This window comes from Hylobates moloch, unplaced genomic scaffold (genome assembly GCF_009828535.3).
Source record: "Hylobates moloch isolate HMO894 unplaced genomic scaffold, HMol_V3 SCAFFOLD_2, whole genome shotgun sequence".
Taxonomy (NCBI): Eukaryota; Metazoa; Chordata; class Mammalia; order Primates; family Hylobatidae; genus Hylobates; species Hylobates moloch.
In genome coordinates, this window is record NW_026652277.1 from 176263438 (window position 1) to 176280593 (window position 17156).

General features: G+C 48.6%; 1 protein-coding gene across 4 annotated transcripts in view; it reads left to right on the forward strand.

Moving 5' to 3' along the window:
* SMOC2 (SPARC related modular calcium binding 2) overlaps window positions 1-17156 on the forward strand; it is a 224969-nt gene that overhangs the window by 202842 nt on the left and 4971 nt on the right. For all 4 annotated transcript variants that reach the window (XM_058435692.1, XM_058435693.1, XM_058435694.1 and 1 more), the window contains exons 10-11: window positions 6455-6560; window positions 8744-9018. In XM_058435692.1, the coding sequence (XP_058291675.1) occupies window positions 6455-6560; window positions 8744-9018 (381 nt within the window). The remainder of the gene's footprint in view (window positions 1-6454; window positions 6561-8743; window positions 9019-17156) is intronic.

The following is a 17156-nucleotide window of genomic DNA, read 5'->3' on the forward strand; positions in this document are numbered from 1 at the left end:
AAAGCTGCTGGGTGTGAGAGCACACGTGTTTATGGGCATGGCTTCGGGACCCCTCTACCCTGGGAATTTCCCCTTTGCTTCTCTGATGCCTTTACTACAGTGGGGCTGTGACTCGGAGGCTCGGCGTCTTCCCTGCTTTTCTGTACCAGGTCGGTGTGTTTTAAACTGTAAGAATGAGTAGCCGTGACATTTTATTTCTAGCTGTTTGTGAAAAGACTCAGCCAAATGCAGGCGCTGTTATTGGCACCCTCTTTCTCCCTTCCAAGCCAGATGAAAAGAGCTTTTTCTACCAGAAAACAGATGTCCCTTATTTGGTGTGCACACAATGGAACCTTCATCACAAGTCACCAGTGATATTCAGGGTCAGGGAGAATCTACCTGGTACCCAGAGCTCTTTCCAGGCACCCAGCTATGCACAAAGAGAGGACCAGTCAAACGTTGGGCCTATGTGAATGCCTTTCTTTTTTTTTTTTTGAGACAGAGTCTCGCTCTGTCTCCCAGGCAGGAGTGCAGTGGTACAATCTCAGCTCACTGCAACCTCCGCCTCCCAGGTTCAAGTGATTCTCGTGCCTCAGCCTCCCAAGTAGCTGAGATTATAGGCATGTACCACCATGCCTGGGTAATTTTTGTATTTTTAGTAGATATGGGGTTTCACTATGTTGGCCAGACTGGTCTCAAACTCCTGACCTCAAGTGATCCACCCACCTCAGCCTCCCAAAGTGCTGGGATTACAGGCCCACAAGTGAATGCGTACTTACAAGTAAAGATAATCTAGACAGAAAATTATAAACGATTTGCTTTTATATAGTTTGAAATAATTTATAATCAAGAAAGGGACTTAAAATCCTCGTTCCTAAAATTCGTCATAGAGTTAGTAAATGTAAAATTGTGTCAGTGTCAAGACAAAACTGGATTTAACTCATAGCAAAGGAGAAATTGCCAGCGCCTTTCTTACAGATTCCTGGAGAAGGAGAGAAGGAGTCACAGAAACATCTTAGTAACATTATTTCCATTTCTCTCAACCCTTAGAAGCAATAAAAAGTCTCATTTTCTGTCCATTTTTAACTCTGCAGTTAAAAATGTATTTCTGTTACCTTGGGGAAATGGCACAAAACTAGAGGACACTCAGACTTTTCTATGATACGTTCTTAAAATGGGGAGGAAGTGAGCCTAAAACCCGCGGGGAAGGGCCGCCCTGACAGAGAAACCTCTGCCTTATTCCAGTGAAACTGGGGCCTGTGCGAATTACACCAGACAGAGAATCTTCAGTTCACCTGAGTTCCTCTCCTCGGGCCTTTTCTCCCCTCAGGGCACCACACAGGCTTTGAGAATGCTCAGTTCCTACCTTAAAATTCTGACCAAATCTTCAAAAATCCAACCCTGTGGGCTTTCTCCCAACCCACATGTGGCAGCCCGGGCACAGGAGTGGAGACAGCATTTCACTGCCACCTCCACGAAGTGACCCTAAGGTGCCCAGCAGGTGTTCTCAGCAGACACGGCACACGTTCCTGGCCCAAACCAAAAGAAGTGGTTTACCCCAAGGTCACCACGCAGACCCCCAATAGGAGACAGGGACAGTCTTTTCCCAGGTGGCTGACCTGACCCCCTCACATCAGGCCAGCAAAGGCATTCCCAGGGTCCATGGCTGGCGAATCGGAGCACGGGCTGATTGCTTGACAGAAATTATTGGACTTCCAAGCCAGAGGATTTAAAACTGTGAGTGGATAAATAGTTAATGATGATGGCGTGAATACCTGCACGCACACACCACTCCTCAGAAGCATCTGAACAACTTAAAGAAAGCTCCTTTGTTATCCATTCTTTTTCCTTCATTTCTCATCCACACCAGTTTCCTGAACATTGGAGCTAAACATAAAACTAAGAGAACCGATTTTTAAGCCACTGCTAGATACATAAAACTAGAGGAATGAGTCTCATTAACCCCAGACACTTCATGCCTAAGCTAATAATGTTACTTACGTGTGAAATCTCTGGCCCTCGTCCGTACACCTGCTTCCCTCGTGCTCCCGATCCAGACCCTGCAGGCCTCACTGGCACAATCCAGACCCATGATTGTGCCAGTGTGTGGCTACTGTTATCCAGTGGTCTCTTCTCTTGACCAGTGAGTGAGGAAACCACTCACCTCCACTCTCTCCTGTATTTGATTTCCTTTAGGGGCAGTACTGAGTGTTCCAGGTTACGGGAAGGAAGCGAAAGTTAATTAGTATCCAGAGAGCAGGTGACTGAGGGAGCCGCTGGGAACTTGTATTCATTTGCATTTAAAAGACAAAGAGAAAAGAAGAAACTACATAAACTTACTGAAACAGGAATTTTTATACAAAAATGGTTTTTGTTTCTTAAAATAAGGACATTTCATGGAAAGTGCAGAACACATTCATTTTAAAAGAGTGAAAGTCAAAAATGCTTTTAAAGCATCAGAATATTAACCCAGTTCCTGAAAAGTCCCTGGTCCATAGGCTGGGGTCTCAGGGACCAGCCAGTTCAGCCGCTTTGTCGACTGGATGGGCTCCGGGGTTGAGAAGGGCTCAGGGCTTTGAAAGGTGCAGCACCTTTACTGTGGGGCAAGACCAGGATAGAACCCAGTGTTTCCACAGAAACCTCACAGATGTCAAGGACTTGGATTCTGTAGATCAGCTGGAGCACCTGAGGATACCTGGGCTAAGCTACTCCCTTCATTGTTTTGCCACAGATTGGAAATAGATTGGTGAACTTATTCTGTTTCTAGCTTTGAAAAGAACAGTCTGGTTGGCTTTCTTGGACTGGCTCATTACTCCGCCGGGAGCCTGGGCGTAGGACGCTCCCGTACAGTGTGGGCTTTGAGAGGACCTGGCACATCTAACCCAGGTGGAAGCGTGTATGGGGTGGCACCTTCATGCTATGCCTCTGTTGACCTGAGACTTCTGAACTCAGTTCTATGGGTGGGGTTGGAGAACTTACTGTGAGTGGAACTGTCCCAAAATAAAGAGTGACTTCAGGTGCATCGCTGAGCCTGCACGCGGCAGTTTTGACACCAACCGTTCCATGATGCGGTATTTACAGGGGCCATTAGACCCCACCGTGCAGGCGGCTGAGTGAGAAGAAGGCCGGGGTTGGAGTGTGCTAGAAAGGACTCACCGGAGCACCAGGCTCCTCACACAGGTTCTCAGCGGGCAGCTTCCCCAGGCTGAATCACACACCGCAAAATGCCAGAGCAAAGGGCGGCTTTGCTCTCAAGATGGGCCGGAGGAGTTACAGCAAGGGTTGGCAGGGGGCCGGCGCCCCTGCGAGGGACGAGGGTCTCTGCAGCCGTCCCTGTGCCGGACACGGCTGTCATGGGAGAAGCGGGATAGCTCCCTGTGGGTAACAGTAGGGAAATCCCAGCTGTTCTGGGGTCGTTTCTCTTTTTACCTCAAGCCTCGTTGCTCCTGTCATGCGTTTGCTAGATCTGGGACATTTCAGGGTGATGAAATTTTCACTTCATGGTACTTCTGTGATTTCTCATGCAGTGAACATTCACTTTAACATAATGAAAGTTAGTTTTTTTTCTTCTGATGGCTTGTAATCTTTCATTTTTATTCACCTTTTTTCTTCAGAAACAGTTTTGAAGTACAATCGTCCATCAGCAGTGACAAGCATTATTCCAGGTCGTGGGGTGACCCTGACGTGGGAGAAGCAACCAGGATAGAGCAGGATTGATTTACTATTTCTTATTTTAGAAGTACATTATGCTGTTTATGTTCAGTTTTTCTTTTTGCATTAAAGAGTCCTGCAGCTTTTATATTATGTTAGTCATGTTTCCTGATGAACACCTATTATTTTCTCATTTGAACTATTGTGTTGCTTTATCTCATTCGGGGGAATATGATTAAATTAACAGCCAAAAACATCCCCCTGGGTATATCCCTATTACCACACCAAATACACGCATAATTCTTTCTTGAAGCTGTTCAGTACTGAGGATTATCTAAAGTGCCTTTTCTCCCAGATAATAATATTCTTCTCCATCAACTCCATATTCCTCTCAGAATCTCTGGAGACGAGTGGAGGACTGGGAATTCATAGAGAGCAGTCCCGGGAAGCAGGTGCCTGAGGTCTCGTGGGTCCCAGCCTCACCTGCCCCGGCGCCTGCCTCCTCACCGTGGACAAGTTCTCCTGGACAGCCGGCCTGGCAGGGCTTCTGCCCGCGTGTTCCTGAGCCTGTGTCCTGGAGGCATTTTCAGCCCTCCAGCTTGTTTTTCTCATTTCCCTTCCTGGATAGTCCTGCAGCCGGGGAGCTCAGCCTTCTGTAGACCAGGAGGCCCTTCCCAGGGAGCCGAGGCCGGGTGGGCTGGGCAGCTTTGGAAGCACCGCGGTCAGCAGCCTCTGCAGCCTCAGGTCCTCTGCCTTTCTGAGGTGATGTTCCATGAGATTGTTACTTCTTTCTTGGAAAGTAGCATTTGCCCCGTGGCCGTGGCGCTTTTTGCTATAGATTTTGATCTCCTTTTTAAGTTGTGTGCAAAGAGACTAACACAGACCTTTTTGCACTCTCAGAACCCCCCTGGTGAAGGCTACACATCTGTTTTCTGACATGTGTGTTTAATGAAGCAGAAGCCAGCATGACTGGAGTCCTGCTATTGGCAGCTCATGTGTGCTTCCACAACAATCACACAAAACTCCAGTGTCAAAAAGAAACCTAGGAAAACCAGGACGTCCCTAACTGCATAAACATGCTGGTCTCCGAGTGACTTGGCTGCTGTCCACACCACGGCCACATGGTCCACACCAACATGCCCTCGACCCAGGGGCCTGAGAAGCACGTGTGGCACTGCCTTTCCCCACGGCACCCTCAGCCTCTCCTGTTGGCCAAGGAGTCCCGAGAGAGCCTTTCTCATCTCAGACAATCCTTCCTCCGAGGGTCATGGGGAAGGCGGGGAAGGGGCCGTCCTCAGTCCCACTCAGCTTTCTGCCTGGGCTCTGCAGCTCTCCGTGTCTTCCACTTACTGAGTGGGCTCCTGAGTTTCCCTTTGGCAGGGCCATCTAAAACTTTTCTTAGTAAAAAATGGAATCTAAATTGGGCAGAAGGTGTGTGGTGTAAACTCCCTCCCTGCTGTGGTGAGGATGGTCCGAGCAGACGTTCTAATGCCCGAGGTGCTCTCCAGGCTCAGAAGTCTCCGTGGCGCGTCCCCAGCCCCAGCAGAGCCCCAGGGAGGGGCAGCCTCCCCGGCAGGGAGTCTGAGAGCGCAGCGTGGCATGGTGGGGACGCTGTCCCTCCAGGGCCGGTGCCTGGCTTCTCTCTTCTATTTTCCCCTCAGTATCTTTCTCTTCTTTCTACTGAACCCTGGAAGGGCTTTCTTTAGAAAAATTTAACAAAATGTAAATGGTGACAAGCTCTGTTTCTCACCTCTCCCGTGGGCATTTACACACAAATAGACCCAGTTGGAATTGGCAAACTTTGCTCTCTGCTTGTGAAGCTCTTAAACCCGCCGATCTCATGGGGGAAGCGAGGGTGGGGCTCCTACCTCTTGCATTTGCTGATCGATCCAGCAAGCGTGTATTGGGCAGCTGAGTGGCTTCTCTATGCCAAAACGGCATCCAGAGCAAGGAGACCCACATTGTCCATTGTCCATGCCGCCCTGGGCATAAGGACACGGGGTGCTGCCTGTGTCCAGCTACTGGGGCAGTAGCACCAGGAGCGGTCTCAGGAGAAAAGACCCCAGAGAATGTGGACGGCTTCTTTCAAATGTTACCTTGAATTCGGGGTGGGACGAGCATCTCAGGCACAGAGCTCAGGGAATTCCTAACCGGTGTGAGAGGAGAGTGGTGTTGAGGGAAGGATGGAGGGGAAAGGCACGCTGCAGAATGTGGGGTGCCTGAATTATTCCCTGACCCCAGAATCCACACACAGTCAGCTCTGAGCTCCAAAGCTGTGAGCACTAAACCCTGCTGTGGACTGTTCACGCAGATGCCGTGGTGTGGACAAGTCCCCAGGAGACGGGCGTTGTGGAGCTCCTGCTGTTTGCCCTACTGCCTCCTTTTGCTCTGAGAAGCGAGGTGGCTCTGGACGGGGTAGGGGTGACGGTGAATCACAGGCCCCGGCCTCGTTTGCCGGGATGGCCAGCCTCATGTGCTTTCAGAGTGCCCTCCGTATGTCCCGTGTCCCTAAGCACCCGGTGCCTCTGCTGTCACACTCGCTGGGTGAGTGACACCACCTGCCTCCAAGTGGTGATCAGTGAGAGATACTAATGCCTGTGAATTTTAGTCTCACGTAATAATTCAAACAATACTGGAATTAATAATAGCTATGGCTCAAAATCAATATATATAGTGCGATGTGTTTGTGTTTAAACTAGCTCGTTAAGATTAAGGTAGCCCAAAATACTCATTTCCAAACACTAAAACAACATTTCCCTGTATTTTAGAGGAAAATGTGTTAAGTTTTGTGAGTTAACTATGAAAACATACACATGTTTTTCAGGTTGCCCGGGTGCCAAAAAGCATGAGTTTCTGACCAGTGTTCTGGACGCGCTGTCCACAGACATGGTCCACGCCGTCTCCGACCCCTCCTCCTCCTCGTCAGGCAGGTACGCTGTGTTCGCCGTGGGACGACGAGTCGGAGGGCCCCAGAATTCCGGGGACTCTGGAAAGTCTGAACGTTACATATTGGCGACCTTCTCAGCTTATTTGGACACAGTAGGGCCTCAAAAAGGAACCCTTTGCAAACACAGGGGGTTGCTTAGCGGGTTTTCTTGTAGCAAGACTAAATCACCGAAAACGCTCCCATAGGGGTACGTGGCTCTGAGCTGTGACTCCTGGGCCTCCGTGGGGTAGTGGGCTCTGACCCTGGCCCTGTTGGTGGGGAGTAGGGCAGGGGGAGCACCTCCTGCAGAGGGCTTTGTGCTTTGAAATTGCACTTTAGAGATATCGATTGGATTTTAAATACTTTGAATGACAACGTTTAATTTGAAGTTCTCAAAATGTGATTATGTTTATTGCAGTAAAAGGTATAGCACGTACATTTGCCGTCCTAACCACTTTCAGGCGTATGATTCGGTTGCATCAAAGACATTCACACTGTTCAAAATAGGATTTTTGGAACCCTGGAAATGTTCCTTGAGTACATGGTAGGCGTTCCCGCACTGCTGGACCTGGGGCCTGGAGCTCGGTGGAGTGGCCTTCGGTGAATTCCCCAACACTCCTCTTTTCCGCCCTCTGTAGATCAGCCTCAGGAGAGTGGAAGAACCCCAGGGTTTTACTGCGATGGCATCTCAAGCATCGGATATTCCCCCTGAACTAGCCATAGTTTATCTGTTTCTTTCAAATAAATTTTTGATGGAAATTTTCTTTTTTCTTTCTTTAGAATGTTGGCCTTTCTCCCCAGAGCCCCTGACACCCAAACCCTTGATTATCTCAGCCACTTTAAATGATTTTTTGTGGTCTCCTGAACTAAAAGCCTCTCCTCTCACTGTCTGTCTGCTAAAGAAGACTTAAGGAAATAAAGGCAATACTAACAGAAAATGTCATGAATGTGTAGAAAATTAAATTTAATTTAGAGCAGGCCGGGCGCGGGGGCTCACGCCTGTATTCCCAGCACTTTGGCAGGCCAAGGCGGGTGGATAACCTGCAGTCAGGTGGCCAACATGGTGAAAACCCATCCCTACTAAAAATATAAAACTTAGCCCAGCATGGTGGCAGGTACCTGAAATCCCAGCTATTCGGGAGGCTGAGGCAGGAGAATCACTTGAACCTGGGAGGCAGAGTTTGCAGTGAGCCAAGACCACACCATTGCACTTCAGCCAGGACAACAAGAGCAAAACTCTGTCTCAAAAAAAAAAAAACAAAAAAAAAAAACAAAACGAAAACATTTAATAGGGTAAAACTTTATGTAAATTTCAACTTTACATCTTCTATTCTTGGAAAGGTTGTTTTTGCAAACTAAACTAAACTGCAAACTAAAAATGAAGGCAGTAAATGAATTGCTAACTAAACTAAATTGCAAACTAAACTAAATGCAAACTAAAATTGATGGCAGTAAAGGGATTGTTATCTGAAAATCCTCTGAAAGTTTGAGAAATTGGCAATGGTGTCGGCGGAGTTCACGGTGTTCTCATACCTAGGAATGTGCAGCTCATCCCAACAGGCAGAATCCAGGGGCCAGCACCTCCAGGAGGGCCAGCCCATGTGCACACACACCCTCCCTCTCAAGGAGAAGGTGCATTTCTGCCGTTTGGTGCACTTTTAAAGATCTGACTCACATCCAGACCTTCTAGAAGAGTTTTATTTATTTATGCCCTAAAATATTGAACCTAACATAATCCAAGGAAAAATATCTAGTCCCAACTTAAAATGTTTTTGATTTGCATCATCCGATATTCGTATGACATAAAGGATGTGTAAAAGAATCACATTTACAGGGCTAGAAAAGCTCAGGGTTCCAGTGTGTCGGGCGGGTATAGCTGCATGTGCTGACCTGCCAATCCTGTGCACACAGAAGCCAGGATAAGGGGGCTTTTGTCCTTCAAGTGCATCTTTGCTGGACACAAATTCACTGCATCATTTGCAATTTTGAATCCAACCTGAAAAATCTTTGCTAAAAATGTTCTAAATTATTTATTTAAATTGTTATTTCTGATTACCAATGCTGCAGGCTGAGACACCAGGACCATGAGAGCTACAAGCAGGGGTTATGGGTTTGATGGAAGCACAGTGGTGAGGAAGGGGCCGCCCAGGGGTTTAAGCATCCTGACGGCGTCTGTGTTCCTTCCAGGCTCTCGGAACCCGACCCCAGCCACACCCTAGAGGAGCGAGTGGTGCACTGGTACTTCAAACTACTTGATAAAAACTCCAGTGGAGACATCGGCAAAAAGGAAATCAAACCCTTCAAGAGGTTCCTTCGCAAAAAATCAAAGCCCAAAAAATGTGTGAAGAAGTTTGTTGAATACTGTGATGTGAATAATGACAAATCCATCTCCGTACAAGAACTGATGGGCTGCCTGGGCGTGGCGAAAGAGGATGGCAAAGCGGACACAAAGAAGCGCCACAGTAAGAGCTTTCCCACCCCCACCCTGGGCAGTGGTCAGGCCCTGAGGCCTGGGAGGTCTGCTTCTCACAAACACAATTACAGATTGTGTTTATGGCCTGGGGCGCAAAAAATCAAATATGCTGTTTAATTGTTGGTCGTCCGTTTGCAGGAATAATAATGATAATTGGCAACTCATCACATGCCACTTGCCCAGGAGAGCCCAGGCTCAAAGGGCATGAACTGCGTGTGGCTTGCAATGAGCTTTTCACTGTTCAGACCATGGTTGGCTTCCCCTAGAATGGATTGTCTTCTGGTGTTTGAGGTGCAAACCTGGGAACCATTGGAATAACTCACCAACCCTGTACCTGAGCTCACCAAATGTTAGGCCAGTTCACAAGCCGTAAAATCATTGCTGTGGCCCAGACCAGTTATTCCAATGGTTATAGCAGTTTTACCAATTGAAAATACCTTTTTTTTGTGGGCCTGGCCTACCCAACCAACTGTGACAGGAAGCAAGAGAAACCTATGATGGCCAGAGCCCAGATGTTCTTAGGAGGCAAGCCAGGAAAAGCCAGGTCTGACTTTTCAGCTCAGAGACAGCACTGTGAGACGCACGCATGCCCTAGATCCCACTGCACGTGTGCTAGATACTCCTGCATGTGTGTGCTAGATACCCCTGCACATGTGTGCTGGATCCCCTCACACATGTGTGCTAGATCCCCCTGCACATGTGTACTAGATTTCCCTCACACATGTGTGCTAGATCCCTTGCACATGTATCCTGGATCCCCTCACACGTGTGTGCTAGATTCCCCTACACATGTGTGCTGGATCCCCTCACACGTGTGTGCTAGATTCCCCTGCACGTGTGTGCTAAATCCTACTGCACATGTGTGCCAGATTCCCCTTCATGTGTGTGCTGGATTCCCTGCCCACTTGTGCTAGATCTCACTGCACATATGTGCTCCATCCCTTGCACGTGTGTGCTAGATCCCCCATATGTGTGTGCTAGATCCCACTGTACATGTGTACTGGATCCCACTGCACGTGTGTGCTGGATCTCATTCCACATGTGCGTTAGCTCTCGCTGTCCTCGGGGATCTCTGTTTCTTGATTTGTATAATACTTGCTGGGTAGGGCTAGCGGAGACCGCTCAAATCCCTGTCGTTCATGACTCTTCTATTTGTTGTCAACTCGGTAACAAATGTAGAAGAGAAAGCAAGCTTGAGACTGTGTTGTGGAGGGCTGATTCACCGTGGTCTTTAAAATCCTCCTGGCAAGGCACGGTGGCTCACACCTGTAATCCCAGCACTTTCGGAGGCTGAAGCAGGTGGATCACCTGCGGTCAGGAGTTCAAAACCAGCCTGGCCCGTATAGTGAAACCTCATCTCTACTAAAAATATAAAAATTAGCTAGGCATGATGGCTCATGCCTGTAATCCCAGCTACTCCAGAGGCTGAGGCACAGTTGCTTGAATCTGGGAGGCAGAAGTTGCAGTGAGCTGAGATCGTGCCACTGCACTCCAGCCTCGGTGACAAAGTGAGACTTTGTGTTAAAAAAAAGAAAGAAAGAAAGAAAAGAAAAGAAAAAGAGAAAAGAAAAAAAAACCTGATCTGACCTGGACTGAGGGTTCCTGGAGGAGGCAGTGATTGTCGTCTGCCTCCTCTTCTGAGTGTCCTAGTGCTTGTCACCACAGTCACTCAGTGCTATTCAACCCACTTAGGGCCATCCTAGATCTGTGTCATGGCGAAGCACTTCCTGCTAATTTCTCTGTGAAAAGTCAGCTCTGAAAAATTAAGCTTTATTTTGAAGCTTTTTGTGTAGGGTCTTTGTGGTTAATGCATGTCTTGCCGTCCTGACGATGTCTTCACGGGAGAGCAGATGGCTGTACCTATGGCCGCCTCCCTTTGCTCCATGGGCAGGAGGCTGCCCTCTGTGCTGGCCCGGCCATCCGATGAGGTCAGAGAGAATCCTCAGTTATGTTCAATGTTATGTCTCCATCAAGGACTCTTTGGCAAGTGTGGGAGGAGCTGGCCTCTAACAAGACAAAAAAGAAAAGAAATCACTCTGGGCTGATCAACTCCGATGCATGAAGGCAGCAAATGCCCACTCACCGCTGTGGGAAGAGGGGCACTAAACGTGCTGCCAAGGTCTGGCAAGGCTCATGATCCAATATCCAATCCCACTTCATGGCTCAAGACCTCATTTAATTTTCACAGCCATCCTGTGGGGGATGAAGTCACAGACGGATGCTGCCATCCCTGACACTTGCAGACAAGGACACACAGGCACTGCAGTCATCAGCACTTTGATCTGAGTCTTCCTCAGCAGTGCTGCATGCAGCAAAGGCAGTGCTGTTGGAAATCATCCATTCTGCTGGGCTGCATTTGCTATTAGGGCTCCTTCACCCACACCAGTGTACACCTGAAACCCTCCAGGCATTTGGATGGAAAACCAAGAATGCCCAGTCTCAGTAGTTGCCCATGTGTGATTTCCCCCTTGCTTTTCCCTTTCTCTGTATTCAGCACCTGCCCATTGGGTTTTCTGGGCACCTCTCTCTTACTGCTGCCCAATACTGCTTTTGGCTTCTTGTACTGGGACTGTGTCTTAGTCCATTTTGTGCTGCCATAACAGAACACCATGGATGGGGTACCTTATGAACACAAACATAGTAGCTCATGGGTCTAGAGGCTGGGCAGTCCAAGATTGTGGAATCAGCATCTGGTGAGGGCCTTTGTGCTGCGTCATCCCCAAACGGAAGGGTGAAGAGAGGGTGAGAAAGAGAGAGAGCAAGCAGGGCCAAACACATTCTTTCCTAGGAGCCCACTGCCAAGATAATGGCATTCACCTATTCATGAGGGCAGAGTCCTCATGATGCAGACCTCTTAAACCTCCCAACTCCTCTGTATTAGGGATTGAGTTTCCAGCACATGAACTTTGGGCTCACCTTCAGACCATAACAAGCTGCTTTCTTCACTTCCTGTGCTTTTTCTCTTATTTTGGTCCCTGCTCAGGATCCCAGAAGACAAATGATGTTTTGCTCTTTGAGACTTAAAACGTACCAGCAGGGTCCACATGGGAGGCCTGGGGGACTGATGGGGAGATAGAGAGCAGGTGGCTGCCAGATCTGCAGCTGAGGCCGGGGAACCGTGGTGTCCCTCACCCCTGATGATTCAACAGAGAGCGAAGATGAAACCCACCCAGCGATTCATGAAGGGAACTGCTCACTTTCTGCTGTTGCCCCATCTGCACGTGATGAGTGACACCTCGTGGCACCCGGGGGCTTCCTGTGTGGCTCCTCCTCTGTTATGGAAGCCAGTCTCTACATTTCTATAGAAGGCTTATTTTTACGGTTATAATGAGAAAATTAAGGACAGGCAGGGCCATGTGTAGATCTGTTTCTAACTTTTAATCTTCTTCCATTCCTGGGTGGTGCAGGCTGGTCTTTTCTTTGCAAGGACTCCATCCTATTAGCCATTGTCAGGTGGCTTGAGTAGCACCTGAAACTTAAGCCACGCACAGCCTCTGCCCTCCTCAGCCTGGTGCCACAGGGTCATGTGGTCCATGGCCCTTGCTGGGGCAGATTCCTCTCTACTAATTTCTTCAGTTAAACCAAAGTGAATGTTGACTCTTTGTAAGGGGGGTGGATGAGTTCCAGCAATTGGCGGGTTTTCAGGTAGAGTAATTGGGACCAGAGCTGTGATTATGGTGACAGAATTTTGAAAATTTGGGGATCAAACGATTTCAAGATGGATCCACAGCAGTTAAGAAGATGTTCTCCTGGAGGCCCTGCTCCTACACCACCCTTCGAGAGGAACCCATAGCTCCGTGCATCCTGCACCACCTGCAGGACACAGCTCAGACTGTGTGTGTGTGGTGTGTGTGTATGTGTGGTGTGTGTGGTATGTGTGTATGGTGTGTGTGTGTAAATATGGGGTGTGTGTGTATATGGTGTGTGTGGGGGTGGTGTGTGTATGTGTGTGTGTGGTGTGTGGGGTGTGTGTGTGAGTGGTGTGGTGTATGTATGTGTATAGTGTGTGGTGTGTAAACACTAACACTGGTGCTCTGGGCTGGATCAAGCTCTGTTAGGGCAAATGTCTGGCATTCATCTATGTGTCCTACTATTTTAAAACATAATGTAGATAAGAAATTTGAGGTGTCATTTGGCAAACAGATCAGGAGACAATTGAAAAGATAATTTGTTACTCACAGATCCCAAGGAGAAGAGGCCATGCTGTGCTGTCGGGGGCCACATGTGAAGCACCAGGGTCAGTCAAGGGACAGAGGGAGCAAGGGACTGGGCCTGAGCCCTCACCATGATTTCCCAGGCAGGCTTGCCTGTAAATGAGGTGGCCAGGTTATAGGCTGGGTGAGGGTGGAGGTTGTAGGGTGGGCGAGGGTAGAAGTTGTAGGTTGGGTGAGGGTGGAAGTTATAGGGTAGGTGAGGGTGGAGGTTGTAGTATGGGTGAGGGAGAAGGTTGTAGGCTGGGTGAGGGTAGAGGTTGTAGGCTGGGTAAGGGTAGAGGTTGTAGCTTGGATGAGGGTGGAAGTTGTAGGCTGGGTGAGGGTGGAGGTTGTAGGGTGGGTGAGGGTGGAGGTTGTTGGCTGGTTGAGGGTGGAGGTTGTAGTATGGGTGAGGGTAGAGGTTGTATGTTGGGTGAGGGTGGAGGTTGTAGGTTGGGTGAAGGTGAAGGTTGTTGGCTGGTTGAGGGTGGAGGTTGTAGTATGGGTGAGGGTAGAGGTTGTATGTTGGGTGAGGGTGGAGGTTGTAGGTTGGGTGAAGGTGAAGGTTGTTGGCTGGTTGAGGGTGGAGGTTGTAGCTTGGATGAGGGTGGAGGTTGTAGCTTGGATGAGGGTGGAAGTTGTAGGCTGGGTGAGGGTAGAGGTTGTAGCTTGGATGAGGGTGGAAGTTGTAGGCTGGGTGAGGGTAGAGGTTGTAGGCTGGGTGAGGGTAGAGGTAGGTTGTTGGCTGGTTGAGGGTGGAGGTTGTAGTATGGGTGAGGGTGGAAGTTGTAGGCTGGGTGAGGGTGGAGGTTGTAGCTTGGGTGAGGGTGGAGGTTGTAGGCTGGGTGAGGGTGGAGGTTGTAGCTTGGATGAGGGTGGAGGTTGTAGGCTGGGTGAGGGTGGAGGTTGTAGGTTGGGCAATGGTGGAGGTTGTAGGCTGGGTGAGGTTGTAGATTATAGGCTGAGTGAGGGTGGAGGTTGTTGTCTGGGTGAGGGTGGAAGTTGTAGGCTAGGTGAGGGTGGAGGTTGTAGGTTGGCCTGAATAGGAAAGGCTGCTCCTCACTGTCTCTGGGGATGGGCTAACTCTGAGAGGGCAGCCTCTTCAGCCTCTTCAGATGTCAAAGCATTAAAGAAAATGAAAGTCATGGTTAATACACCCACTCTCCAAGGAACTGGCCCATGGATTGGGTTCTGATGGAAGGATATGAGTCCCTCATGAGCAAGCTAAATCCCCTAGACAATCTCTTTGGAAGGTGGCAGCACCATACAGACAACTGTTGTGAGCCGCATATCCTGATTTCAAAAGGTTGTCAGTTCCTTCTAGGACTGGTCCATGTTACTCTCTGCTGAGGCTGAGCAGGACCCTGGTGGTGAAGGATACATGGAGTTCTCAGTAGCGCTGGGAGAAAGCTGTGGGAGGAAATGTTTTTTCATTGCGTGTATTGATAGACCGAAATGAAGGTAACTTTTATGAGTAATGACCTTCCATGGGTCATGCTTCATGCAAGTGACTACAGAATCACGATGGCTTAGGACCCAAGCGTTTCCTTCTGGTTCACATAGCATAAAGGCTGTAGGTTGCCACCATGCCACCCTGGTTGGGAATGCAGGTTCAGCACAGGTCAGCACAGGTCTTGGGGAGATGTGGCAGAGAAGCATGAGAGGCTGAGTCACTTGCACAGTCGCAAGGGAGGTGGATGCTCAGAGATAGAGCCTCTCAGCCTCCCACCTTCCAAAGGCCCGAGCCGCAGTGTGGGGCAGGGAAGGGGCATGGATGGGCTGGAGTGCTTAGCCCCTGGCGAGGAAGAATGGATGGATGGTGGTGCACAACGCGATCTCTTCTGATGCCATCGTCTTAGGTGAAAAGTTTAAGTTGCTGCAGAAGTTAGAGTTCTCTTCTTTAGATCCCTCTGAATAATCCGTTATGTCTCAGTTTTACTGTCTTCTTAGTAATCAAGAAGAAAGCATATGATCGCTCCTAGCAAAATAAACTGCAATTTGGCAAAAGAGGCAATTTGGTCATGGTCAAAAATGAACATTGTGGTCTTGGATACATATTTAGCTGATTTTGCAGCCCTTCCATTTTCCTTACAGAATTTTTCTTTTTTTTCTGACTTAAAAAAATTCATCATCAGTTATATGTTTTCTACCCTGTATAGTTTGTAATAGCGAAAAGTCAGAAAAACCTAAAGATCTGGGAAGAAATTAGTGAGAACATTCTAAATATCCACATTGTTGCTAAGTTTTTTTTGTTTCCTGTATTTTTGCTCACTACTGAACAATGCGCTTTTTATTCTAAAACATATGAGAAATTAGCCGGGCACGGTGGCTCATGCCTGTAATCCCAGCACTTTGGGAGGCCGAGGCCACAGGGTCAGGAGATCAAGACCATCCTGGTCAACATGGTGAAACCCCGTCTCTACTAAAAATACAATAATTAGCTGAGTGTGGTGGTGCGAGCCTGTAATCCCAGCTACTCAGGAGGCTGAGGCAGGAGAATTTCTTGAACCAGGGAGTTGGAGGTTGCAGTGAGCTGAGATCACACCACTGCACTCCATCCCGGGTGGTAGAGTGAGACCCCATCCAACCTCCCCCCAAAAAAAGAATATTAACTTTTTTTTTATAACTTTAATTTACAGCTACTTCTTTTTATAACTTTAATCTACAGCTACTTCTAACTCCCAGGGAGAATTCTATTAATCAGCAAGCAATCCAACAAAAAACTGGCAATTGTCGAATAGCCACATTGGCTCAGAATAGATTCAAAGTATCACTCCAATAGTATTTGAATTTGAACCGTTGGCTGAAAAGCCTATTTTTTTCCTGTAAAGTAGTCATTCCAGGCAAGACAAGTAGATGAGCAGCAGCACTCATTTTGGCACTTAGACCATTAAAACCAACTATTTTTAAAAATCATAGATTTAGCCACTGCTTGATGTTTTTGCAATTTATCTAATATGCTCGTTTTTCACCTTTCATACTGTGTTTCTATGTGCGTTATGGCAAGGGAAGACAGTGAAAATAGAACAATTTTGCTCTTTACTCCATGTTTTTTACTGAGTGGATCAAAATCAACAGTTAATCAAGGAATATGGGATGAAGGATGCTTCCCTCATCTGTTGATTCATTTGAAAACTATTGACCAAGTACTTTCTGCTCTAGATATTGACAGAATAACAGTAAACACACAGGAACGTGTGTCTCTTTAAGGCTTACACTTTGGCGTGGAAGCGAGTCATCAGATCAATAAGAAACCCCACAGCACGATAGGGGTTGCTTGTGGAGGAGGCAGAAGGGAAGGTCAGGAGGGCTGGAACGTTAGATGGGGGCAGGGAGGAGGCCCTGCAAGGTGCGATTGAGTGGAGACTGGAGGAGCAGAGGAGAACCAAGGGCTGTCGGGTAGAGTGCAGCCTGCAGAGGACGGCAGGAACGCCATGCCCAGCAAGCCCCAGGGGTGGCGAGAAGTCGGGCACTGGAGAGGAGCAGGCATCCGGAGTGATGCGATGCCGCATGGGTGGACGGGACAGAGCACACCCCGCCTCCAGCATAGCCCAGAAGCCTCTGGCTGCTTCTCCGAGTGAGGCCGTTGGAAGGTTTGGGTGGAATGTTTTAGAGGACCCCTGGTTTCCATGTTTGTGTAGACAACAGATGGGAAGGGCCGAAGGAGGAGAGTGGTGAGGTGTCTGCTCCGGTCCACGTGGGAGAGGTGGGCGGTTCCGGCCACAAAGCAGCCTGTGCTAGGAGTGTGGGACTCTGGATAGACTTTGGGTGTAGAGCCTGAGGGATTTGCTCCCAGGTGAGAGGAGGAAGGTAGGAGAAGAGAGGCGTGATCATGACTCCAAAAGTTTGCCCTGAGCAGCTCGAGAATGGGGTTACTGTGTCCTGAGAATGGAATACGTCAGAAAGTAGGTTTGCAAGGGAAGATAATGAGTCC